This window comes from Coturnix japonica, chromosome 1 (assembly GCF_001577835.2).
Source record: "Coturnix japonica isolate 7356 chromosome 1, Coturnix japonica 2.1, whole genome shotgun sequence".
Classification (NCBI taxonomy): Eukaryota; Metazoa; Chordata; class Aves; order Galliformes; family Phasianidae; genus Coturnix; species Coturnix japonica.
The window spans coordinates 73,739,608-73,765,750 of record NC_029516.1 but is presented as its reverse complement, the minus strand read 5'-3'; the positions used below and the strand labels follow the sequence as shown (position 1 = coordinate 73,765,750).

Here is a 26,143-nt window from a genome sequence, read left to right as displayed (position 1 = left end):
GTGAACCTGTTGGAAACCAGTTCATTCTCTTCACTGGTTCCACCTGGCTTTTCCTATCAGGAAATTGGGTTGATAAGGAAATTCAGGTAGCGGCTGGTTGTCAGCGATGAAATTTTTTAATCTAAAATGATATTTTTGAATGAACAACAACAGCAAAGATATATAATTCATTCCCACCTTCCCCCTTCTTAATTTGTATGAAAACCCAAACCTGCACCTTGTTAAAAGAGCCTATTTTCATGGAGCTGCTTGGACTTTCTTGGGAGTATCTTGGATTTATTCATGTAAAACTTGGAGGCGAGAGCTGCCCCCAGATACCTTTATGAGGCATCTGGGGAGCTTCCCCTAATTACAGGTTCAGAGGTAGTGACAAAGAGCTTGGATCCTTGTTCTGAGAGCAGAGCTCAACTCAGCCCTGGGTGTGGAACCACAGTGGTTACTTTATATATGCATACATTGACATATCCCTTACAGTATAGCACTGCAGCGCTCTCGAGCCATAGCTTAGCACATTGATGCAAGAAGCTCCTATGCTACAGAATAGTGCAGTGCTTAAAAAAAATAATAATGCAGGGAAAGGTGTATTTCTGAATGGATATACGCGTGTTATCAGATGAAGGAGTGATTTTGTAGAATAGTGGGGAGGGGCAGGCGAGCAGGGTGGAAAGGGATCCTGCGTCATCTTGTGTTTTTCCCCATGCAGGTTTCAAATGCTCTGCAATTAATGATACATTTGCTAAAATCTGGAGGGAGGTGGCGATGGCTGGGGGGGAGAGGGGAACACGCTGCAGCCAGCCAGCAGAGCACATTCAGCTGGCAGATATGGGGTGAAAAGAGCAGAGGAGGAAAAGGCAGGCAGACAGAGAGGCAGAGTGCGGAAGTGTATGGCAAATTGTAAGATAAAGTAAGTAGAACTGGGGTCCTCTGGAGTCAGAAAAGAAAAGATGTTGGAGAATAATTTTGCCTACACTTTCACAGGTTGAGCATTTGACACTCCTGATTCAAACTGCAACGTGCCTGTTCTTTACATCTGTGTGCATCCACTCCTATCACTTTGTGTTCTAACATATTAAGAAATGCATGGTATGCAGGTATCTGGATCACACGCGGTCCTCTCCCCCTGCTCTGTACATTAATCCACCGCATGGTACACACCCCTTTGCGCGTGCATGTGCAGCACACATCCATGCTCTCTGATCGCTCGCAACCATACTACACATATATGCACCAGCACACACTCTCATTTGCACATGCTTTCTCATCGTTATGCAGCCATATATCTTGAATGTGCCTGCCTGTGCATATTCCATGGATGTTTCTGGGCTTGGAGCCCGGCTCCTATCCCTATACCTGAATACACACCGAAATTGCCGAACTGGCAATATAGCAATGCGGTCAGTGATGCTGGTGATACATTAGAGACATATTTAATTTGGAGAAGAAAAAGATCACACTTTTCAGCTTGTGCTCTTCCTCTGTCCCCACCCAGATCTTTCACGGAAGGACAAAAAAGGAATGATTTGATCAGGACAGATCAGAGCTTCCATCCCAAAATAAGGACAGCTCACCTCATATTATTTTTGGGGGGAAGCCCCTGGTGTCCCGCCTTTCTGGCAGCAGAAGAGCAAAACGTTGAAATTACAGGCTTGTGTGTGGAAGGAATCTCTTCACATTTACATCTAGGTGCGCCTGTATGCGTCTGTTCTCCCACCCATCAAAGACAAATGCGTTCACACACTTGCAGTTTGCAGATGATTCTTTCTTGTGGGTGCAATGCCAACGTGAGGAGTGAGGTATCTGACTGCACGCCCATGAGGGATGTAGATAGCTCAGTGCTGTCATTTCTGCCCACAGCCAATTGCACCTCTGAATCCACACCCGCAAAGTATTCAGCTAAAAAGAGGCATAACGTAAGGGCTGTGTCTGAAAAATTGAATGTAACCTTTCCTTCTGGCAAGAGATGCGGTCAGTAATTTGCAGGGCTGGGTAGTGAGATAGGTGTCTAGAAATGCGAGTGTTGTATGCACCACATACTGGAACAGATGGGCGTGATGGGGGTATGTGCTCAGTATTGGATTGCATGAGTGATTAAACAATAACCCGCAAGCAGGTTTCCCACTTGTGGGTGAGATGAGTCTCATTCATCACCAGCCATATCCGACGGCTTCCCTCCCTCTCCGTCCTCCGCTCCGCACCCAGTGCTGGCGAGCAGCGGCTGCAAAGGTTTAAACCTGCCACACCCATCGAATCAAAGGAGGGAGGGGGAGAGGCAGTCTGCATTTCTTTCCCCTTCCACACGAGCAGCATGAATAAACAGGGTTGTATCTCTGAAGAAGCCGCTTAATGCAATCGGAGAAAGCATTAGGGAGTGCTTTAGCAATTACAGCCAGCCAGCGAGGTGTCTTGTTATTCCAGGAACTGCAGAGGTGTGTGCGGGAAGGAGGAAATGGAGAAAAAGAGAGAGAGGAAGATGCACGAGGAGTTAAGGGTGTGTGGCCTCAGGATATTAAAATGTCTCAGATCTCATTTAGAATAACTTGATTATGTCGCACGATGCGGATGCTTCCGAATTTGCGAGGCATGGTCATGCCTTTAAACACCGAGATGGAGGGAGGAAGAGGAAGGGACAGGAAAAGGAAAGAAAAGGGGCCATCCACACCCCTCCTCTCTCCACTCACCAGCATGGTGTAAATCACCTCCAGCCATTGACTTCAGAGCAGGGGTATCTGCACCCTGGGAGAGTCAAGCCGCTGCCCCGCCTTTCTATGAGGCTCAGAGCCGTTTCTGTATTGCTTCCAGTAAACAATTGCTGCCTGGAAGTTTAATTACTTCAGGTCCTTACTGTTTCTTTCCCTGGGACAATACCACTGGGATTTCTCCTGAGAAGTGTGTCTCCAGAGAAACACCCTTCCCATCACCCTGTCCTCCTCCTCTGCCATTGCTGACAATTAGAGACATTGATTTCTCCTCGATCATGTAACGTAAAAGTTCTTAATGGTACAGACAAGCCCCTCCCTTCCTCAGCAAATAATTGCATGCAGAGTTGCCAGGGAGAGAAGGACAGCCATAACACTTAATAGGAGAGATGCCAGTCTGTTGATTGAGATTGCTTTTTGCTACTTGCTCCTGAGTTGGAATCCCCAGCTTCATGCAGCCAGGCAGCACCACTGGTGCCTACAGGCTGTGACCTGGCACACTTGAGTCTTCTCCAGCATAAGGCTCAGTATGAGAGGGAGCTCTCCTGCTGTTGTATGGCTCTCGCTGATGTGAAGATGAAAGTGCACAGAGATTCCTCCTGAAGTCTGCTCTCATTTCAGGCCAGCTGTCATGGACTCTGTGATCTAGGAGCTGCCCTACAGAGGCATTGCATTTCTCACTCCCTGTTTCCCAGAGACAGCATGGAGGGAGAATGCCCCACTGTGACACCTGCCATACTGCAAAGCCTTCTTGTGCTACTGGGAAGGTGAACTTGGTCCTTTGCGCACACCAAGGCTGATAGACTTGCATGATGTAAATCAGGGATGTGTACATCTGCTTGTATTCACTATCCTATCACCTAGGCACATGGGCAACTTGTTGGCTTCATGTGCAGAGAATGTGGGGCACATGTGGGATCGGCCTGGTCTGTACAAAGCAAGAACATACATGCTGAGTTGTTACCAGCAGCCATAACCCAAGGACTACCTTGGCTTTTGGGTGAGGTAGTATGAAGCAAAAGCTTGCTTTTACACCAAGTATGTATAAGCTGAGTTCTCTCGTACTCCCAGAGGTGCATTAGTGCTGGTGGTACATTACTAACTGCCATTTGCTCAGTCCATGTGTTGCTGGCCCTTGTATCTTTTCCTTTGTATAACTCCCCTCTTGTCCCTTGCTGTTCCACTGTCTCAGGCTTCCTCCCTACACAGGGAGGACTTTATCTGGATCTGAGAATGAATGAAAGCTTTGGTGACAGGCCCAAGCTAGAGCCACCTGAGGATGGGAAACCATTTGATGGCAGCCCTCCTTCCCCTTTGGAAGTCACTGTGCATTTCATTTCCCATTTGCCTTCAGGCTGGCAAGTCTCAGGGAGGTTATTAGGCAGCAGTCCACATCTGGCTGCATCTGAGTTATGAAGAACCAATTTCCAACTGTAAGGCAACAACCACAGCCCATTAGCTCCATCCAGGGTAATACTGGGCTGGTGAGAGGAGGTTGGCCATCTAGAAGGGTGCCGAGTGAAAAATGAATGGGTCTGGCTAGTGGAAATACCAGAATAGCAGGGCAGGTATCCTGGGAGCAGGTACTTAAGTCCGAAGTCAGAGTCTAAAGTCCATTCACAGACATTTCATCTTTAATTCGAAGATCCTCCTGAGCATGCTGGGAGGCAACATGTAACCTCAGAGTTCTGATGGCCTCATGTGGAGAAGGTGTTTATATATCCTTAGGGCTCTCTCTATCACTTGCTGAGTGTGTGTGTAAAACTCCATGGCTTTTCATGGTCGCAAGCACCACAGGCCAGTATTTAGTATACAGGAATGTGTTTGGGGAGAGCTGATTTCTGTTCCTAACAGCACTATTAACCTGTTTTCTGACTTGATGGTGGCATAGTTTTTCTGGCTATCACGGCTTTCTCTGCAAGATGCTGCTTTAAAATGCAATCTAAATAATTAGCGTGTAGGGAAAAAAAAAGCAGATTCAGATGCCTTCAGGTGAAAGGTGATTTAAACAGGTAAAACATCTCAGCCCATGCTGGGATTTTTATTAGCCACTTGTGTTCCTCTAACACAAAGCATTGAATTTCTCCCCAGACTCATTTCTAACCATGAAGAACCAGAGCTTGAGAGTAGGGCTACAACTTAACCTTCCCCTTACCTTTCACCAGTATGCTACTCTCCTACCATCACAATGCACCACCCAGTGCAGCTTACTGAATGTATGTGGAAATACTGATGTAAATATTGATTTGTTTTCCATTTAAAAAAAGGAATTTGTGCTTTTGGAGTCACGTCGATCCTGCTGAGTCCTCCTGTTATTTGTTTTGTCTCTTCTGTTCTTCTCCTTGCCTCCTTCCTGCTCCCTTGACCATGCAGACCTCCTGCTGCTACTTCTCTTCTCCAGCTGGGTACCTACCCAGTCTGTGCTTAGTCTGTGCTTCTTGGGGACTCCTGCTGGCAGCAGCATTCTCTACTGCCATCAGGGGCCTTTTCACTCTCCTGGCTCTAGTATGGGAAACTGCTGAGAGAAAATACAAGGGTTCTTCTTTTGTGTTTCCAATTGGCATTTGTAGCATCCCCAGGTCTCCTCCACCTTGATAGGTGTTGCAGCTGAAGAAGATGAATGCCTATAGGCAGAGACAGCAGAGTGGTTCATTCTCACCTATTTCATTGTCATCAGCATAGGTGAAAAACTGCCCAACCCCAGCAAGAAGATGGGGAGAAGTATGGCTGCCATAGGAGCAGTGCATACAGTACAAGCTAGTATGACAGTTCTTGCTTTCCTGACGGTTCATGCTTCCACTGGGTCTGTTCCTCTGCTTCTAATGACACTCTTAGGTGTCAAGGTGTGTTCTAGCTGTCTTGTTAATCAAGAGAGGGTGTCCAGAGATTGCCTTCCTCCCACCAGGGCTGATTGGCTTTGATTCCTCGAAAAAGAAGCCAGGATGTACTTATCTTCTTTCAAATTATAACCAATAAATGTCAGTCTCATTCATTACTCATCTTACTTCTGAAGTTTCTTGAATTAATTCCAGCTATAATCATGGTATATATTTATAGAAAACCGGGACATCTCATAATATTTAAACGTTTTCTATGTAGGAGACATGTATCTCTGAAGGCTGGTAATTAGTAAAGCTAATAGACTCTGAAGGAATCTTACTCACTTGGTTTGAATGCCCCTAAAATTTAAGCAGTGGGAGGAGTGTGTTTGGATCTGGACCGGACTCCAAAGTTGGTTTTATTCCTCTCATCTCATGATTTCCTAGGAGTGAAACTGTAGTCCCAGGTACTCCTGTTTTTCATCCTTTGGGATAGTTTCTGATAATTGATGATGATTAGAATGATTTAGTTTCAATGACTCTTATAATTAAGACCTGTCAATTGGTGTCCAGTTCATCACAATATCAAATAGAATCTATTTATTTTATCAGTAGTATCCAATGACCTTATAAATGTGCAATGTTAAGTACTCAAGTGTGGGGATATTGGGGCAGTATGGTACCATGCATTTCTCTTTTGTTTATCCACAGCTTTAGGAATAAGTTCTTAAGTGGTGGACTTAACAAGTATTTAATTTAAATTATCTGTGTTTTGAAAGGCAGAACTAAGGAAACAAGTGTGACTTGCCAGTTTGCTGAAGTAAAACTTGCAGGTATTTAGTTTCATATAAAAATGGGGTCCGCTGCTCCAGATGCCTGGAGAGCATCACCTGCTCCACTTGAGCAGGGCTGTACTAGAACTCTGTGGAAATGGAACAAAAGAGAACTGATGTAAAGGGGCTTAACAAGCTGGCCCAAAGGTTTGCGCTCAGCAGGGACACTTTTGTAGACTAGAGGGCTACACTGAAATTGCATTTTATGTTCCTAAGAACCAGAAACATCTTAGTGTTACAATTTCCTTCTTAACTTGTTTCATTGTAGTAGTCAGATTGGCAGCTTGCAAAGGTCTGGACAGCTCAGGCTGAGTCAGAACCTGTCAGAAGGAGACTCTGCCTGATCAAGGATGAAGTACAGTATTTTTAACCCTTCCTGCTCTTTGCATTTCCAGTGGAAGACCCAGGGGAAGCCCTATGAAGAGTTTTGAGGACAGACATCCACAACAGCAAATTGACGTCTAATGTTGGCAGGACCTTTAAAAATGCAGTAAAAAGCATGACAAGAATGCAACCAATCCCACCTGAAGCTCAGGATCTGCTAAAGGGCCTTTCCTATGTTTCTAAAGCCCTGCCAGAAATACAGGCTAGAAGAGATTTCATCTGGAGGGAAGGAAGAATGGAGTAAGGAAGAAAGATACCCCCTCAAAGTAACAGAATTGAAGCTAACCAAAACTCCCATGAAGTAAATAGAATTTAGTTCATTTGCAGAGCAAAGTTAGAAAAGTTGATATGAATCAATATCCTCTTATGGGGTAAAACTAGACATGCAGCAAAAAGAACCTTCCATGATCATGCCAGTGTATATGGCTCTGGAAGCTAAAAGAATTGACAAATTAGTAAAAAATGAGCCCAAAGGGCTCATAGGATTAGCAGATCTTCCTCTAAAGTTCATTTATTTCTGTTGTATGATCTTTGTCCAAAGGAGTCCAAAATGTATCACTGCTTTGGCAGGGGGGTTGAACTCGATGATCTCTGGAGATGAGATCCCTTCCAGCCCCTATGATTCTGTAATTTACCACTATTCCAAAGTCACAGATCAGTGATTTATACTGTTCTAAGTACAGCTACCTTCTTAGAAGTGTCTATCTGACATTGTAGAACTTTAGATCTTCCTTCCTTTCCAACTGTGGAGGTAACTCAAGGTAATTATACATATGCCTGTAGATCTCCCTAAACATTGAAAGATTTCTTACTGGAATCCCTAAATAATCTTAGTTTTTATAAATGTTAATCAGCTCAGTACCTACTTAACAGCTAAGCTACCTTGGGATCAACAAACCAAGTATTCTTCCTGTTGCTTTCCCTGCACAGCCAAAATGGTAAGTTTGCCAGATCAAGCGTTTGCAGTGTGCATCCAGGAGGAAGAGAATGTACTACATTAATGTAATCCAGCAACACCTTGGTTGAAGTGGTCACCCAGAAAAGTGATGGATATATCATTACTCCCAGAGTAGCTCTGAAAACCCATTTCCAAGGAGAATGTGCTATTCGACCATACATTATGCAGGGACCCATTTATCCCAGTGTTTTTTGGATGCAATGATCATTTGTTGCATGGAAGAATCAAATATTTGGGCCAGAGGAAAGAAGTGTAAGAATGACATCATAACTCTCTACCTTGGTGTTTATGATATTCATGGAGGGGTGGAAAGAGCTTCAGTTAAAACTTTACATTGTGTTTGTCAAAGTATTTAGAGCTTATTTTGCATGTCTTCAGTAGCATGGTCAGCTGCTAGTAGATGGCTAAAATGACGTGCAGCTGAAGGAAGAAAGTCAAGATGTAGGAAAGGGTAAGAATAAATCAGATTGTACTGATGTAATATGGTTGATTCAAACCATCCTGAACTGTTTATGAAGCTGGTGGAAGCAATCTGTGAAGCACTGAGTGCTTTGAAAACTCATGAGGGCTGGGTGAAGTGTCTGAGCTGTAAAAGAACAAGGAGGAGATAAGAAATTACAGACTACTCAGTCTAACTTCATTCCTGGAAAAAACTGTGGAAATAATCAAATAAAGAAGGTGATTAGGAACCAGCATAGATCTGTCAAGAATAGATCATGTCAAACTAATTTAGCTTTCTTCTAAAACAAGCCTTGTGGATACAGAGGAAGTAGTTGTCATGTCTTGTCATTTTTAAGGATTTTGACATTAGCTCACAAGCTTTTATCATAAGTGAAGCAAAGGAGCATGGTCCAAAGGAAAACATTACAACAGAGATGCATAAGTGATGTAGATAATCCTACTCAATGAGTAACTTCTGCTGATTCCCTATTGAAATAGAAGACTGTACTGTAACAGATTGCCACAGCTTGAGCTGTGGTCTGTTAGTGCTTAATGTTTTCATTAAGTACATTGTACTTTATATTTTAATTTCAACCTGGATGACTGGCTAAAATAAGATTTTGTTTTTAAAATACAGATAGTGTGAACCAGGTATATGTTGGTGAAATTTACTGGAATTCAAGGCAATCTTGCCAAACCAAGGACCTGGCTTGGGAAGCATCAGAATGAATCCAAGGTGCTCTGCATGAGCAGGATTAAAAAATTGCATCCAGCCATCTATGGGGGCCAACACAACAACCAGCTATCCTTCAGGAAGGGAGACGGCATCTCTAGATGACCACATCTAGAAGTTCATCTTACCAGGTTGTGCAAATAGAGTAGAGGCTGTCAGATGCATCCAATAAGCCAACATCTCTGATAAGGACTTGTAAGACTCAGCTGAAATGCCATTCTTCACTGCGCTCTAAGAAAGTCTCGTCCAGTGAGAGAGAGTGCAAACTGGGACAGTGAGAATTACTGGAAGTCAAAGAAAATGTAATCTGTGAGGAAAGATTGAAATAATTAGTTTGTTTTTAACTTAAAAGGAGTAAGATGGAGAAGACTTCTGATGCCTTCAAATGCCTAGGAAACAAGTGCAATAAAATGAGAATAATCTCTTCTTCACATCCAGAGTGGATAAAACTGGGAATAGAGGTCTTTAATGGGCTATGAGAGTGATTCAGACCAGGTTTTAGGAAGAGTTTTCTCACCAATAAGATACTGATGCAGTGGGGTAAATTGTCTGAGAAAGCTATGGCAGCTCCCGTCATTGTAGGGCTCTTGAGGTACAGCTGAACCATGAGATGGACTAAATGGTCTCAATTGGTCTCCCAGGGGGATTTTCTGTGATTAGTATCAAATACTCACTGAAGCAAGAAATGGACCAAATCTGCCCCTTTGCAGAAGAGTGCTCAGCCAGTGGACTGTAAAGCTAGATTTACTCCTCTGCTGTCTCTGGACTCAAGCTAATTTAATTTTTCCATGAAAAAAAAAAAAAGCCTAATATATTAAACAGGAAAAGCTAAAAGTACCTTTCTATAAACAGTCTTCTAGAAAGAATAAGACTTGAGACCCTTTGAGGTAGAGAACTGGGGGATATCTTCCATAATTTAGGTACTGTAATTTGAGCACTGAGATAACTACATAAAAGCCTATAAATTGCAAGCTGTCAGAGAGGACTATAGTTATGTCCCTTTTTGAGCAGAGATTCAGGGATTGGAGTCCAAAACAGATGATGCTTCACTGATAACTGGAGAGAGATGCCTAAATCCAGACAGTTCATATGTCACTCTGTCTTCTGCTTTTAGCATGAGCATGTAGAAAACGTTCATTTGTTGTATTGTGATAATGAGGTGTCTAGTTCTGCATGTATTTTCTGGTGGACTTAAAGCTATGATTTCTGCAAGTCATCTCATCTTCTTCCTAGACTGAACTCCAACATCTGTCTTCTGAACTTGGTCATCTGCTGCAACTCCAGACTGATATTTCCTTTTCATCAGCCTCAGGAGAGGATTAGTAGGGATTTATCAGCTAGTGACTTCTTCTACCTGTCTGACATGAATTATCTCAGAGCATTTATATGGCAGCCACTCAGGAATTCCCAGCTGGAGTGCTGCACCCTTACTAGCACTCACCTTTTGTGCTTAGTCCCCTCTGCTCCCATTATGAAGTATCCAAGAAGTTTCTGGGAGTACTAAATAAAACATGCTGAGACATGGTATTGAAGGGATTTCACTTAATTTGGATATATTCTTCTATGGCAGAAGAAATACTACTGCATGGGACTGTAGAATAAATAAAGCGAACCTGTTGTATCTTCTACTATCATGTGCTGAGACCATACAACCCTCCACAAGATATCCTTTTCTTAGGTTCTTCCAAAGCCGTTATAGCTTCAAATGATGGATCTTCCTATTTCCTTTCTTTATCATTTGCATTTTTAAAATAGGAAATTAAACACTTCTTAAAGCAAATGTTGAGTTTTCAAAGCCAGACACTTTGAATGTAAATAATTAAAGAGTTGCCATTCCTTCCTTCTCTAATTTGCCCTCTCATATACAGGCAAAATGGTTTGGTCCTTAATTACATGGTCAAATAGTGTGTTGAATTTTTTTGTTTTTGCTTGCTTTCTTAATTTTTTAAATAGAATCCTAGTCTCATTCAGTGCACAAAATGAGACATACTTAGGGACTGAATGAGTTTTGCTATGAACAAAGGTGTTTTCTGTAGTCTCCTCTTTCATTTATTGCCAGTGGTGAAGGTTGTGTATTGAATTGGGCAGAGGGCTGTCTGAAAGCAGAAGAATGGTCTCATGTTATGGCAATTGAATACTGCTCCTGAATCTTTCCTGCCTCCTGCTACAGGTTTCTGTGTCATACTGAAAATGCCTGTAAATGAGATTTCCAGGGGTGGCCACTAATTGGTGTGTTCTCGTTTCTGGTTTCTTCATCTGAGACACCTGGGCTTTGAGTGGCAGAACTGCAGAGCTGGTATTGTGTGGAGTCCTGCTCCCAGTGTGCACACAGAGCTGGGGAAATGCTAATCCGAGGTGTCTCAAATTAGGGATCCAAAAATCAGTGGATGCTGCAGACTTTTTCACCTTACCCTCTTTGTGTCTGATTTCAGTGTCTGTAAAGTAGAGATAACAGCCCCACCCACCTCCCTGATGAGAACATCAGTTAAGGCTCATGGAGCACTGAGATACTGTGGCAAAACAGTAACCTAGAAAAGGCTGTGAGGTAATTAGTAATTCTGTATTCAGTCCTGGCTTTGAACGATGTGTGGCAAATAAGGCACTTTGCCATGCCTGAAATTAGGATAAAGGGAAATACTGAATAGCTACCCACTCAGTGAGCTTTGCCTATCCTTTATAGTAGCTGGGGGTGGGAAGGACTTGCAGAAAAAAAATAAATGACATGATAAAAATTATCACAGGGCATACGCAAAAGGAAGTAAAAGCCAAGTTCCAGAGTAAGTCTCCATTTTACATTTTCTACATCAGCTTTTACCATGTGCCCATAGAGATGATTGTAGGACAGGCTTTTTATGTAATACATGAGTCACACTACTTTGTACTTGGGCCTGTGAACAAGGGGTTGTAAAATTATTGGACAAAAATGGGCCAAATATCTTGTCATTAAAATTAGTACTACTGTTTTCTGTGGTATCGTCCTAGATCCCTAAGAGCTCAAGCCTGGACCATCTTGTTATTATTCCCTTTGTGAGTGAGAAAACAGAGGCACAGAAGAAAGTGGAGTCATCAGCCAAAGTCATTCTGCCTGTTTTCTCCTCTGTATGCCATCAATAGCATTTAAACTAGTATTTACATTCCTTCCATGAACTAATATAGAAATAATGGGAAACATACTTTCCTTCTCCTCTTCCCTTCCCTTGAACCTGGAAGATGTGGCTTAAGTAATGTAAATCATTTGTTTGCTTTGTTTGCTGGTCATTTTATGTGTGTGCCTGTGGGAATGGGGCATGCATCTGTATGTAGGACTCTGGGAGGATATCCTGAGGAAGAGCTAGGTTTGACAAGTGAGAAATCATCTCACTAGGTCTATGGCATTCCATGTCCTATGTCCCAGCCTTGATGCTTCTCTCATGAAGTTTAGATCCTTGTTCTACCAGGGCACAAAACAACCTAACAAGCTCAGGGAACAGTTTTGTCTTAACAGGGGCTGAAATGGAAATAGAGAAATCCCAACACAGAAATGCAAGTCTTTGAATGAAAGCAATTCTCCTGCACTTCATGCATGGAAGAAGACTTGTGCCTCCGTTTGTTCTCTTAAGATGTGTCAACATGGCACAACACTGTAAACTTGACAGATCTAACTACTAGTTATGAAGCCTGTGCCTTATGAGGGCACCCTGTCTCCTGCTTTGAGTACCTTCTGGTGAGATTGCCCATCATGGCATCTTAAGAGAGTGCTCCTCTAATTAGTCCTCTGAATGTCAGGATTTTTGCAGACTCGTTGGCCAAGGCTGAGTGATCTAGCGAGACACTTCATGGATATGGCTATAAGAGAAGTTTTTGATGTGAAGTCTGGAGGCAGGATCCACCTCCTCAGCCAGCTAGGAGTAGAAGATGAGAGGCTATCAGTGTAGAGAAGAAAAAGGCCTTGCTGCAAAGTGAATTTGGAAAAACTAGATGTGTGCTTGCCAGAGGTAATGAAAATGCAGGTCTTGTGTTAGCACTTATGAGGCAGTGGGCATTTTGTACTCTCAGATCAGATGGGATTTCATCCTGGAGCAACCCTGGCTCCTTTTTTGGTCACCAAAGCATATCCACTGCCACAGCACAGAAATGCTCTACAACTGAATGAGCCTTCCCACACTGAGGTTAGCCTTCCTGCCTTGCCAAGTACTGTAATTGGTCCCAATGACAGGTCAGGCTTTTTCTCTTTTTCTTTTGTGGTTCTGACCTGGTCCTGCAGAAGGGAAAATATGTTTCTCATTGCTCTGCCTCCTCATATCCAGCCCCCTCCAACTTCACCTTTCACATACGATTCATTGCACCTCAGCTTCACACAGTATGGTAGCATCAGTGCTGATATGTTCAACCTGTAATATTTCAACTTCTCTTTTGGGTACTTGCCTCTAAGCTTTTCCTGCTGTCAGGTGCAGCAAACAACAGAGTATGCTGAGTACCTCTTTGGAGTACAGAGCGACTCTGCTGTTTGGGAATCTATTTGTGAGAACTCTGAGCAGTGCAGAAATGCCCGGAGAAATGAATCACAATTGGAGATGGGCACCGTTTCTAAAAAACACAATTTTCAAGTGCTGTGGTGTGAACAGGAGGTCAGTTTGCTGCCAGTGGCAGTGAAATAGCACTCAGTTATACAGAGCAGAGGAAAATGCTGAGCAGGATTTCTGCCATTCCATTGTTCCGCTTTTATCAGCATCCTGTGCTCTTGCCCTGCAGCACCTTTGCTGTTCCAGTTCTGATACTGCAGGATAGCCACTGAGTTGCTGGAAAGTAGGCAAGGATGTAACTGATCCTTTGAACAAAGTAATTCTGTGTTCAGTAGCTTTTTGTACATATTAAATGATGAAATCTTCAGGGGGCTTTTCCCTGATGCAGTAATTGTGCATTCATTAAATTGTCAGATAAGACTTACTTTCCATTAATTTTTATTTTGCTTAGAAAAATGTTTTGTTTTCCACTGATAATTCTGCCTTTCCTAATCCAACGATGTCCAACCTCTGGCTTCTAAGCCACAGACAGATACTGAGGAACTGATGTGTGACTCCTGCAATGGAGATAAGTAAGATTACTGACAGCACACTTTGCCAGTCTTAGGGCTACTTTTCAATAGGCATTCCCATATAGGAGGTCTTATAGAATCACAGAATGGCCTGGGCTGAAAAGAACCACAATGATCATATAGTTTCAACCCCCCTGCTATGTGCAGGTTTGCCAGCCACCAGACCAGGCTGCCCAGAGCCACATCCAGCCTGGCCTTGAATGCCTCCAGGGATGGGGAGGCAGCCTCCTTGGGCAACCTGTTCCAGTGCGTCACCAACCTCTGAGTCAAAAACTTCCTCCTAAGCTACTTGTTGAAAATCCCTCACCCCATTCATGGTACCTGCTATGGTTTTAGCACCTCTTGAACATAGAATAATTGAATAACAGAATTATAGAACACCTTGAATTGGAAGTGACATAGAAGATCATTGAGCTCCTGCTGTGGGCAGGGCTGCAACCCACCAGCTCAGGCTGCCCAAGGCCCCATCCATCCTGGCCTTGAGTATTGACAAGGATGGGGCACCCACACCTTCTCCAGGTGACCTGTACCAGGGCCTCACCACCCACTGGTAAAGAATTTCTTCCAATATCTAATCTGAATCTCTCATCTTTTAGTGTAAAGCCATTCACCCTTGTCCTATCACTATCAGGTCATGTAGAAAATTGTTCCCGCTCTTGCTTATAAGCTTACCTCAAATACTGGAAGGCTGAAGTCATGTTTCACTAGTACCTTCAATCCTCTGAACTGATAGAGCCTAGAACTTTGGAAAACGTCAGCAGGTGTTTTTGTAGGCCAGGAGGTTTGAACTTCCATGATGCAGTACACTGCATTTTAGAAGGTGAAATCAGGGTAGAAATGGAATTTTCCAGCATTATTAGGAGTGGAAATATATTTAGATTTTAGATGCAATGTGAGCTAGTGTACATATGAAAAAGACCACAGAGAAACTGTATTAAAAGACTGTTAGTAAGGCAGCTAAGTTAAGTACTCAAAAGTTAGCCAGTACTGGAAGTGCCGTTGACTGTGCAAACTCAGTACGGTCTCCTCTTGTGTACATACTGTAATACGCATCTAATAGCAGTAGTACATCTTATTTCTCTATACAGGGATTCCTGCCACATTCAGGTAACAGAATGGACAGCACTCACTTAATGAGCAGTTATTCAATATTTTGTTCGCTGTAAGTCAGCGTGCGACCCCACAGCTGTATTCAATAAATTCTCTTCAGATTCTGCTCTGGATTCAGAAATACTAATTTTCTCTTTGACTGCCTTGTGATTCTGAGAACTTCCCTGACATTACTTAGTTAACCTTTGCAACACTTATGTGGTATAACTGAATATTTTATTCTGTTTTTGCAGATGGACAACTGAGGCACAAAGAGAGAGTTTGGTCAACAGGATTCCCTAATTTCAGGTGCCAGTTCTGAGAAAAGATGTGACTTTTACTACTGGCTTTTATTTACTGTTGCACATATCTGAAAACATTCCCTTTTGATCTCAGCTGCAGCTCTGAGTGCTCAGCACTGCTCTGAATCAGACTCAAAGCATCTAAAGCCAGCTAATTAGAGGTGAGGGACATGCAACTAGGAGTTGCCCTGTGAAAATCCTGAGCCAGGCCAACCGATGGCTTCTGCAAAGGTAGAGCAGTCCTGTAGGAGTTTGCCGGCTGTCCTAATCTGTTCTTCTTTAGCAAGCCTGTGCCTCCTGCATTTCCACTTTCCACCTTCTTACTGCGAAAAACAGGACCAAGACTTTCCTGTAATCCCTTTATACCCCTGAGTTTCCTGAGCTTCAAATATCCAGAATTCCCTCACAAGCGCTAAGTCTTCTTTAAGCTCCTTTGTTTTACTTTGCAGTCTTTCAGCAGATATTTACTGTGCTGCTTTCCAACAGTAGCAAGGTGGTATTGGGTAATTTACAGAACTGTCCTGACAAATTAGATTTATATAGGCAGGAGCCTAGGAGGTTTTTCAGATAGCCTTGGGGCTTAATTCTCACTGGTTTTAGCAGGATTAAGGCAAGGAGGCATTTGTGAATAGCCCGTCACTGGTTCCTTAAGACCTGACCCTTTAATTCTTCACTGAATCAAGTTTATACTGACCCACTAGATCTAGAGCATATAAATGCACAATAAATGTCAGCAATTTATTAATGTCTGTAAAGTGCAATCTGGAAAATGAGCCTCTTGATGAGGAGAGAGGAGGATGTATTGTATTTTCTTGAGGCTTTGAAGTAAAAGTGTCTGCAACCAAAGCAAGAAACAGGTGGAAACTGTTGTCCTTTGCATTACGCTGAAATCAAAATGAAAAGTATCTGAAAGCCCCAGTAGGTTCTTCACATCTACATTGAATGCTGTTAGGTATTACTAGTGATCAGTCAGATAGTGAAACCCTGAGTTAGAGACTAGTTTGGAAGAGTACAGAAAGCATTCATGCCTTTGGAACTCATGGTTTCTTGAAGGGCTCAAAAAACCCTTGTGGAATTTGATCTGTTTGGAAATATTTTGTGTCTGTGCTTCATTTCTTGTTTTATTTCAGCAGGATTTAGTGAATAGGTTATGCAAACTGACTTCAGATAGTAGATTGCTCCCATATCATTGATGTACTCCTCTATTTATATATATGTATGTGTTTGTGACACACAGTTTGCGGTACTCCTGTGATAGTTTCCTCTTTCTGACTGAAGAGGAGGAAAATAAAAGGTTCAAATGAACAAAAACCAAACAGCAACCCACAAATAACAAAAAAACGCAGATTCCAAGGCTAAAATACAGACACTGTGATCATTTACTGTAATAGAATATGTGGGATTTGTGACTATTTTCATGGCTAAGCCAACAGTTCATCTGAAAAGTGGAAAATAATTGCTGATGTAACCTCCACTTAACATAGACCTTAATCATTGCATACCATAATCTTTGCTTCATTTGAGCAGACCTACAATTTGCCTAACTCCAGTTGCATGTCTTGTGAAGGACTATAAGTTGTTACTGTTGATGAATCAACAAACTGGACTGGCAAGAATTAGCTTTGTCCTGTGATTTCCCAAAGGAGCAGAAATTAGGTCTGCAAAAAAAAAAGTGGCTCTGTATTTTAGATGGCGCAGTAAGAAATCAAGCTGGTCCCTACAGTATCTCAATTCTCTTTCCTCCTCAAACCATTGTGCTGCCTATCCACTTTCTTGTATTCAGCACAATCCCATTGTCTTGACTTCTGTTGCTTCTTTGCTTCCTTTCCCAGCACCACAAGGGAGATATATCCCAAGGATGTAGAAATAATAACCATCGTCATCGTCATAAATCCTCCTGCATTTGGCTCTTCTCACAGCAGGCACCTCTCCCTTCATCTGGAGCTCACTGTTAGTATAATAGGAGCCCAGATGAAAACTCTGAGAAACTCTGAAACGTGGCTGGCTTCCTTCCACTCCGTCTTATTTGTCCTAGCCAGCTTCAGCTATCCAACCTCTTGACATCCTCAGAAAACTCCTAAATGTGCTGAATGGCATTTGGGAGAGGCTGACAGGAAACGGAGCAGTCAGACTTAGGACTGCGTTGAACAGTCTGCATGGATTGCTGTCTATCTATAGGATACTCAGCCATTCCTAAGTTCCCCTCAATTCTTTTTTTTTTTTCTTTTTTTTCCCCTGAAGTGCTGAGCTATTTTCATCACCATCTATGTTAGTGGCTGCAGCTTTTCTTACTGCCTTTGGGAGTCTGATCCACACACTGATGTATTTTTAGCTACTTGGCTAATTATTATTTTCGTGAGCGTAGTGTTTCATTATTCATTAAAGCTGGGGTGATGTTTCAGTCATTTCTCAGCAGAACTAGTGTGAATTCAGTAAGTAAGTAAAGCAGGATCTCTGAGTCAGGGTTAAGACTGTTAGGAAGAATGGTCTGGTAAGAAAGAGTGGTATGAGAGGTGAGAGCTATTGATTTACAAAGGAATGTTACTAAGAGAGCAGAAACAAGCTGTTCTCAATGTGAACAAGAAGCAAGGGGCTGACTGAAACTTTGGGAAGGAACTCTTTACCAAAGGAAAAAAAGCTGTCAGAGAAACCCAGAAAATCATCTTTTGGAAAGTGAATGGATACTGGTAAGAAGTGCTGCTCTTAAAGAGCTGGTTAAATATAAATAAAATCGGTCCTGCTGCAGTGCACAGAGAGGGCTGAGAGGACCCTGGAGAGCATCTAACTGGCCTTCAGGGCTTTCTAACAATTTGTTCTTCATTCTGTGACAAAGCTGGGCACTCTGTATGTGCCGGCTCTTCCTGGAAGATGGAATATAGCTCACTTTCCTGATGTTAGACAGTCTGCGTGGGCATGCCAGTGCTTTCAGTCTGTCTTTGCACTGGCCCGCGAAAGAAGAAGCCTCACAAGTTCTGCTCATGATGAAGACTCACTTCTCGTATCACATCCACAGCAGAACACAAAGATGCAGGAGAAGCTTTGTGCACTCTGCCTGTCCAGCCATCACCTCATTCTTTCCAAGGACCTTCTTGTCCATTAGCAGTCTTCCAGGCAGGCTGTCGAGTAAAACCCTTCAGAGGGAGGGCTCCAGTGGTGTCTGGATGACAATATGCCTGTGCATTGGGCTGCATCACCAGATACAGAGTGACTGCACACCTGGAGACAACACATTGCAACACACATTTGCGTTGAGACTACTGCCATGCTTCCTGAGTGAAGAATGGGGGGAAAAAAAGCAAACAGAAGACATTAGGACCAAGATATTTAAAGCCATTTGAAGACAGAAGAGCTCATCTACAGAAGGAAGCTTAGGGGAAGCTCTGAGAGACTTTTTACATGTGTCTGTGGCATACCCTTATGATCCAAACACTTAGGCTTTTTTTCCCAACGTCTATTCAACATGTTCCTTTTGGCTGGAGGTCTTTACAACATTAACTCAACAGTGTCCACAAAGAGTCTATCTCAGCATGCACTGCAGGCTTGCCTCCCCCTTCTCCTTTTTCAATAGAGTTGTGTACAGTAGAGGAGCAAAGTAGGAAACAAAATGGCTTGAAGCCACATGTGCATTTCCCATAGCTCAGTGCCAGTCTCTAGAATAAGTGATTAAGCCCTGAGGCTGCTCAATGTCACGTTTTCTGCCTCTGGCCCCAAAGGAAAGTTCCCATCAAAGCCCTCTCTGTGCTCTGGTAACAACCCTGCCTGAAGGACAGGAGAGGGGTAAGGACAGCATTAAGCCGTGGGCACTCTGCCACCAGGAGTGACAACTGCAATCGTGGGTTTGATTCTTCAGCTTTATGCACCCTACAAAGCATTAAAGTAACACAAACGGTGCATGGTCTCAGTCAGTCAAGCCCAAGTACTCAAGTGAAAGAAGCTGTGTCATACAGGTCCCCTCTGGAGGCCTTTTCAGGTTCTGACAGACTCTCATCCCTCCTTTCAGGATGTTCTTATCCTATGCTGACAGAAGGGAATAGATAAGAGCAAAGCTTAAATATTTCACAATGCTACAGCACCATGCATTTGAGACTCTAACAGCACTACAAATGCTAACTCAATTAGGATCAGAGTCCTTTTGGAACATAGCAGTGTCATCTTTCCCAAGCAGTTTGGAGTAGCAGACCACAAAGGTCTTGTAAATATTATCTCAGATGAAAAGTACATTGAAGGCAATGGAATCAAACCCCACTTTAGCCACCCAACATTGCATTTGGCTTTGAAATTACAGTAAGATCTCAGTGCAACTGTTAATGAGCTGTATAAACTTTGGGCTGGGAGGAATGGAGAGATAAGGTCCAGGTCTTCTCACTTTTCTGCGTCCGCAATATCTAAGAGCTTCTAGTGGGCCTAAGGACCCATTCTCCTCTATGATATTTCAAGAGTAAGTTTTCTTCTTTCCATCTCCACTTCAACTAAGATGAGGATAAATAGGAAGGAGATACAGATCTCCCTCCTTTCTCTGTTTGTACTTTAAACACATGAAAGAAATGAAAAGGAAAAATAAAAAAGTAGGCCAAGAATAATTTCACAGGCTTCCTTTAAGGTCTCTGGTATCCAAGATGTGCTGTTGGTTGGAAAAATGCAGATCCATAAGAGGTGGCCATGTCTTATCCATTACTGGTAGTGAGTCCATGTATGTACTGTAGCAAGAGCCCTATTTGCTTCCTCTCAGAAAGTATGTGGAGCAACTGTGAGCACCAGTGGGAATACTGAAGTAAAGGAGGGTGGAGAGAAAGGCCAGGGCAAGCCAGAAACAACAACAAAAAATTATCTGTATGCATGAAGGAAATCCTAAATGACCACGAAGAGCTACAACACAAATCAATAAATGGAGGTGCCATGAAAATCAGAGCCAGCACTCAACACTGCCATCCAGCTGCAATGCTGACTGTGTTCTTAGTGGAGCTAGGGCTGGTGTTAGCAGGGTCAGGGAACACTGTAGAGCAGTAAGCTGAACCAGCAGAGCTAATCCTGGCTGGTTAGGAGAGTCAGGGCCACCAAGAGCTATTGAACCCTTCAGAACTTGAAGCTGAGAAAACATGCTGCCTCTGGAAGGAGATGGAGTCTGTATCAGTAGATTGCAGCCTTTGTATGAATTCCTCCTCTTTGGGGATACAAGGTCACAACACACACACTGTTCAGCTGTGCAGGGAGGCAGTAGCATTGGTCTGTCTGGAACAGAAGCTGAAAAAATTATGAGATACTTTGGAATTATCTGTTTTAGAACATTTTTCAGGTTAAGTAGGAGACCTGCAAGTCTTGGGCTTTGCTGAAAGTGGCTCTGATGATTAAAGAGGCTGTTCTCTGCTCCCTGGGGAGCAGGAAGTTGTTGGCTGAAGGTGGTCCCATGGCTTAGGCTCACTTTTGGGAGTTTAGAAAAACAAAAGACAAAGGTATGACTGGGAGGATAATGAAAGTTAAGCAGGGCAATATTGACTGTCCTTGCTAGATCCTGATCAAGAATCTTGGCTGTGACTTCTTTGGGTCTGCCAGTAATTTCAGTGGGATGCAGCACCCCTGTGCCACACATCATGGCTGTGGGCACAGGAAGCAGGTGTAGACTATCACCCTATCAGTAGCTGAAGCTGAGGAGGAGAGAGACCTTTTTTTCTTTGGGCAGAGCCTTGCTATAAAGCAGTGGGGGTTGTAGTGTCTTATAGAAGCATCATTTTGTAGAGCAGTTTAATGTAGAGCAGTGTGGGGGAAGGCAAGGGAGGTTACTACATAGCCAAAGAGTTTTCCTCACTGAAGCCTTGGTTGATGTGAGCATGATCATGAGGTGAGCATGGCTGATGGGGTGGTCTGCTCTGAATAAAGTGGCTTGTTTCTGGCAAGTTTTTACTTCTCCTCCTCCTTTCCTTTTCTCCTCCCAGTTTAATTCTTTTGTTCGTCACAGTCCTCCATTCTCATTTCCTTTTTTCTCTCCCTCAGGCTCTGACATCTCACTGCTCTAGCCCTCTCTCTTACCAGGTCAGCCCTTTGAAGAGCCCCATTTTTTCACTGTGGGTCCCATCTCCACAACTTCCCTGTTCAACCAGACAGTTGCAAGACCTGGGGCTGTTCTGGGAGAGGAGCTCACTGCTGTGTTGGTGGAGCCCTCCCTCTTCAGATTCCCAAGTCACTGGGAATTAATATGCTCTTTGCTTTCCCTAATTGCTTGAGATGTTTGTTTGACTTTAACAAATCCATGGGTGCTTTCTCAGAAGGTAATTACCCCCATTTTCAATAATGCAAATTAAAATAATAATAGTAAAAATAATAAATACAGCCCCGAGCTTATCATCAAACAGGGAGGGAGCTACTTGATGCTCCACTCTCTCTCTTCGCAAGGTTGAGTAATTAGTTTTAAGAGTTATTGTTATAGGTACCAGAAGAAGTCTAAGGCTAACAAGCAGGCTAAAAGGAATGTTAGGGATTTGATGGTCTTGGGGCTTGAGCCTTTCACTGTCATTCTGATGGTTACAAAAACCCTGGGCAAACCAGCAGGGAGCACCAATGTGTGTGAAGCTGGTGACAGGGCCTCATCCTAGTTGTTCATGCTCTGAGGGTGCCAGCACAAAGTGCCTTGTAATTCCTTGGTGCAATCTAGTAAAAGTCAAGTGAACCCCAGAGACCAGCAGTGGAAGGACTTGAGGTATCTGTACTGACATTTTGCTTGTGTTGGGGAGAAGCAGGGACACTTCATTTCATCAGAGCTGGGTGCAGACATGTTCTCCTAGAGGTGATGAGTAAGAGCTGCAGGACACAAGCTATTGCTTCGTGTGAAGGTTTTACTTTAAAAGGTTTTGGTTCCTTGACTTGAACACCTGTTGGCTGGCTCCTTCTGAAACAACGCAGCTATTTCCTTCCAAAAAGAAGACTAGGCACAGCTGGTAGCACAGCATATGCCAGGAACCTAGAGCAAGAGCATAGATGCTGATAATGGCAAGCACTCAAAACCTTCTACACGGTCCACACAGACCTTGGGTTCTCAGGTGGCTTGCATGCTCAAGTCCTCAGGGTAAACATTCATCCTTGATATTACACTGTAAAAGCATTATTTTAGTGGTGGACTGTAACCCAGTCCTCTTGCATTTGGGCATTTAGAGATGAAAGATGAGTGAATGCATCCTGTGCTCTGTGGCCACAGCAGCAGACCAAAGGAAAGTGTATTAATTGAGAAAGGCACACTGAAAATACTTACATGGGTCTAGTTTAGGCTATTTTCTACCTCTCAGTCACAATACCCAAGTGTATAACATCCATCTACTGCCTACCGTCATAAGCCTGCTCCATTTCAGGTATCATAAAATAGAAGGGAAATTTCACATGTGTGAGAGGATCTCGTAGGGAAAATAATGGAAACCAAATAATTGCTGAAGTATTAAAGCTAGAGAGCTGATGCCCTGCTGGTTAAACACTGGGGAACCATCTTGCATAGCCTCTGGAGACACAAACTAACCTTTTCTCTTCCAGGGGTGTTTTGTCACCATCAACATTGCCAGCCTGGGAATAAAAGAAACTCTCTTTGTTTCCTTGCCTTGCAGACAGGTTGTGCTAAGACGTGCCATCCTCTATCCAGGTGTCTTCACACTATTTAACTGGGTTAAGAAGAAAAAAAAAAGCTGTTTGCAGTGCTAAATTGCTTCCTCACTTCACAAGATGTGAAAGTCTCTCTTTTACATGTCCACGTTTCACTCCTTCTGGGGAGACATCTGGTCCTTTTATTTTTTTTTTTAATGCACTCTGCTCCTTAAATGCTGTATCTGAGATAAATCAGGTCATGCAAAGCCAGGCCCACAAAAGCTTTGAGGTGACTCAATGCTGTGAAATCAGTGAGAGTCAGGTGCCTAAATCTCTTTGTGAGTTTATGTCCAACTAGCTTTGAATGATGTCAGTTGAATATATGTTGTATAGTAGTTAAGACTGGAACGTCATGGTTTGATGTGTATCTTCCTCAGAGGACTGGTGAAGAAAGGCTGTGGGAGCTGGACAGATTCAGCTTGGAGAAGACTGGAGAGACATCATTGCAGCCTTCCAGTATTTAAAGAGAACTTAAACAAAAGGGAGATTGACTTTTACACAGGCAAATAGTGCTAAGGCAAGGATGAGTGGTTTTAAACTAAAAGAGGGCAGATTACTTCAGATGTCAGGGAGCATTTTTTTTCACTCAGAGGATGGCGAGGTGCTGAAAAAGGCTGCGTGGAAAAGGTTGTGGATTTCTGATCCCTGCAGGTGTTCAATGCCAGGTTGAATGGGGGCTTGGGCAGCCTGAGCTGGTGGGTGGAACTCCTGCCCACAGGAGGGGCTTGGAGCTGGATGGGCTTTGAGGTCCCTTCCAACCCAAACCATTCTGTAATTCACCCCACAAACACCATTGATGATTAGCTGATTCAGCACTATTTCACTCAGTCAACAGAAGGAAAGATTTCCACACATACCTTAATGCAGATGTAATGAAAATGGAATTACTTAAGGTCCATATATCTTTTCACTGAGTACAAGGTTTTTTTTTCTTTTAGTTTGCTTGTTTTTTTAAGGTGAGAGTAACATGTTTCCCCTTTCCATTCAGATGGTGCTGGAGCTTAAAACAGAGCCTTCTTCATTATTTGATATGTTTTGATGCCTCTGTAAGCATTGGAGATGGAAGGTAGAAAGGTAGTCAGAGATAAGAAATCTTGGGGTCTTGGGTCAGTGAAATTTTCACATTCTTACTACCTACAAACTAACCTCAGCCCTATCTATGTCCTGAGCATTCATTTCTCATCTACTACTCTGAGCTATTTGACAGTGAGGAAAGTCTCACTTGCAAGAACTGTCTGCCTGGGAAGGAATGTCCTAGAAAGCTGGAGGTGTGGCAGACAAGCAGATTGAGATGGTGAGAGGATCATCCTTCCAGGATTGGAAAGATGATGTGGGCTGTACAGATAGAGACATAAATCCTACCAGTACATTTCATGAAGGCAAAGCTTTGCACATTGGCTTCAGAGGGTATGTGGGGATGGTCTAAATGAAGGATGTGTTTGTCTCTGTATGTTCCTTATGATGCTCATATGTGAACCAGCCTTAGTATTTTCAAGTTCCATGCATGCTTACAATATCACAAATATTTCAATATTTAGTTTGAGTTTATACATAAATTTATAGGTGAAGGGGGTGCGTGACTGAATAATAATATATGAAAACTCTCCTTACCAGACCTGTTTTTGTTTGTTTTTTTTTTTTGTCTAGGGGCTCTTGATCCTGTACAAACACTAATAATAATTGTCACTTTTATACCAGAAGCCACAATATTACGACCAAGATGTCATACATGCATGGTGGATAGATAAGACAGACAGATTTCTTGTTTTCGACTGCAGTGCTTTTGAATACATCCTGGCAAGGCTGACTCACCCTTTTACCTTTCGAAGGAAGACAAATTGCTTTCCAGGAGCTTCATTGTGTACAGGTTATTTCTGAGCAGCTTCCTTAATTAAACCTTATCTGTTGTGTGCGTAATCTACAGAAGAAGAGCCCTCATCTTTTTTGTGTGTGGGAACAGAAGTTTACCTCCAAACAATCTGCTTCTCACCCAACCCCTTGTTACACAACATGACATACATACTAGATGGATACTGTGTCCTACCCCAGAAGTAGCTTCAGGCCAGTAACCTCAAAATAAGTCATTTCAAATGCTTAGGATGCTGCAGTGGGGAGAAACTGAATACAAGTGGAATTCATGAGGGCCACTAAGAGCCATCTGAATTCACACAGTCCAACTATTAGAACACTGTTTTAATTCATGACCTTAAAGCCCATCTCTGACCCAGCCTCATGTTCCTTGTCTTTTATATCTGAATTGTTGTTGCAAGTGCCCTGTTGGAAATACATTCTGCAATTGTGAACCTTGCAGTCTGCCAGGGACTCAAACTGATGTCATCCCAACTGGGATAAGGGGACAGTGAAGTCATTGGAATAGCAATGAGGCTTTTAGCTCTGTAATATGGTAGTCAAAGGCGCAAGGTTTCAGTCTGATATCCCAGAAGAGGAAAAGCACTCTCCTGCTCCTGGCCAGGTAAGGAGTGACTGGCCAGTGATCAAGGTATGCAGCAAGGCCACATTTCATCTCAGCTGTCCTAGTGACAAGAGATCTCTCTCTTCAGTTCAAGCGATAGTTCTCATCTTTTGTCCAAGGACTGAAATTTTGTCATGTTCATTAGGGGTCTGACAGGAATCAGACATATTATAATGGATCTTTAGGATCTTGTAGTCATTTTTCCAGTTTCCCAATCATGCTGCTGTTTGAAACTGATCAGAGACCTTTGTGAGGGGCAAACCTACGGCATGTGTTACTTGGTTCTAGAAAGGAATGCCTATGTCCACGTACCTGTGTCTATGTACTGCTCTGGCTTCAGTATAACACAGATATATTCAAGTTCTCCTTAAACCAACTTGTCTACACATTAGTAGTAATGTTGCTACAGCAACACAGGGCTTAGCGCAAACTGCAAAGCTTGCCTAAAGAACAGGGTAGGTGAACCTGTGCAGAACTCTGCTCAACTCGTCTGGGTCACAGTGAAACATTAGCTGTGCTGGTGCATTCAGACCCATCCTCAACCCTGCATAGCTGTGTGGAGCAGCTCTTTTCCACGATGATTTGGGACTGCTGGCTCCTTAGCCACCATAGCCACTGAAGTTCACCCCTGTTTACCTGGGAAACAATCCTGCTTTGGACATCAGGGCAGGGGGCCTTGTCCTCTTTGGTGACTCCAGAAGGATGTGATGGGTAGCATTTC

At 43.1% G+C, this 26,143-nt stretch overlaps 1 protein-coding gene across 2 annotated transcripts in view; it reads left to right on the top strand.

Moving 5' to 3' along the window:
- The window catches only part of GAP43 (growth associated protein 43), a 54,074-nt gene that overhangs the window by 1,122 nt on the left and 26,809 nt on the right, over positions 1-26,143 (top strand). Inside the window, exons 2-3 of one of the 2 annotated variants that reach the window (XM_015875976.2) lie at positions 15,282-15,336; positions 15,424-15,560. The exons of the other annotated variant lie outside the window; for it this stretch is intronic. Coding sequence (XP_015731462.1) covers positions 15,546-15,560 — 15 coding nt within the window. The 5' untranslated portion in view covers positions 15,282-15,336; positions 15,424-15,545. The remainder of the gene's footprint in view (positions 1-15,281; positions 15,337-15,423; positions 15,561-26,143) is intronic. 2 annotated transcript variants of the gene reach the window in all.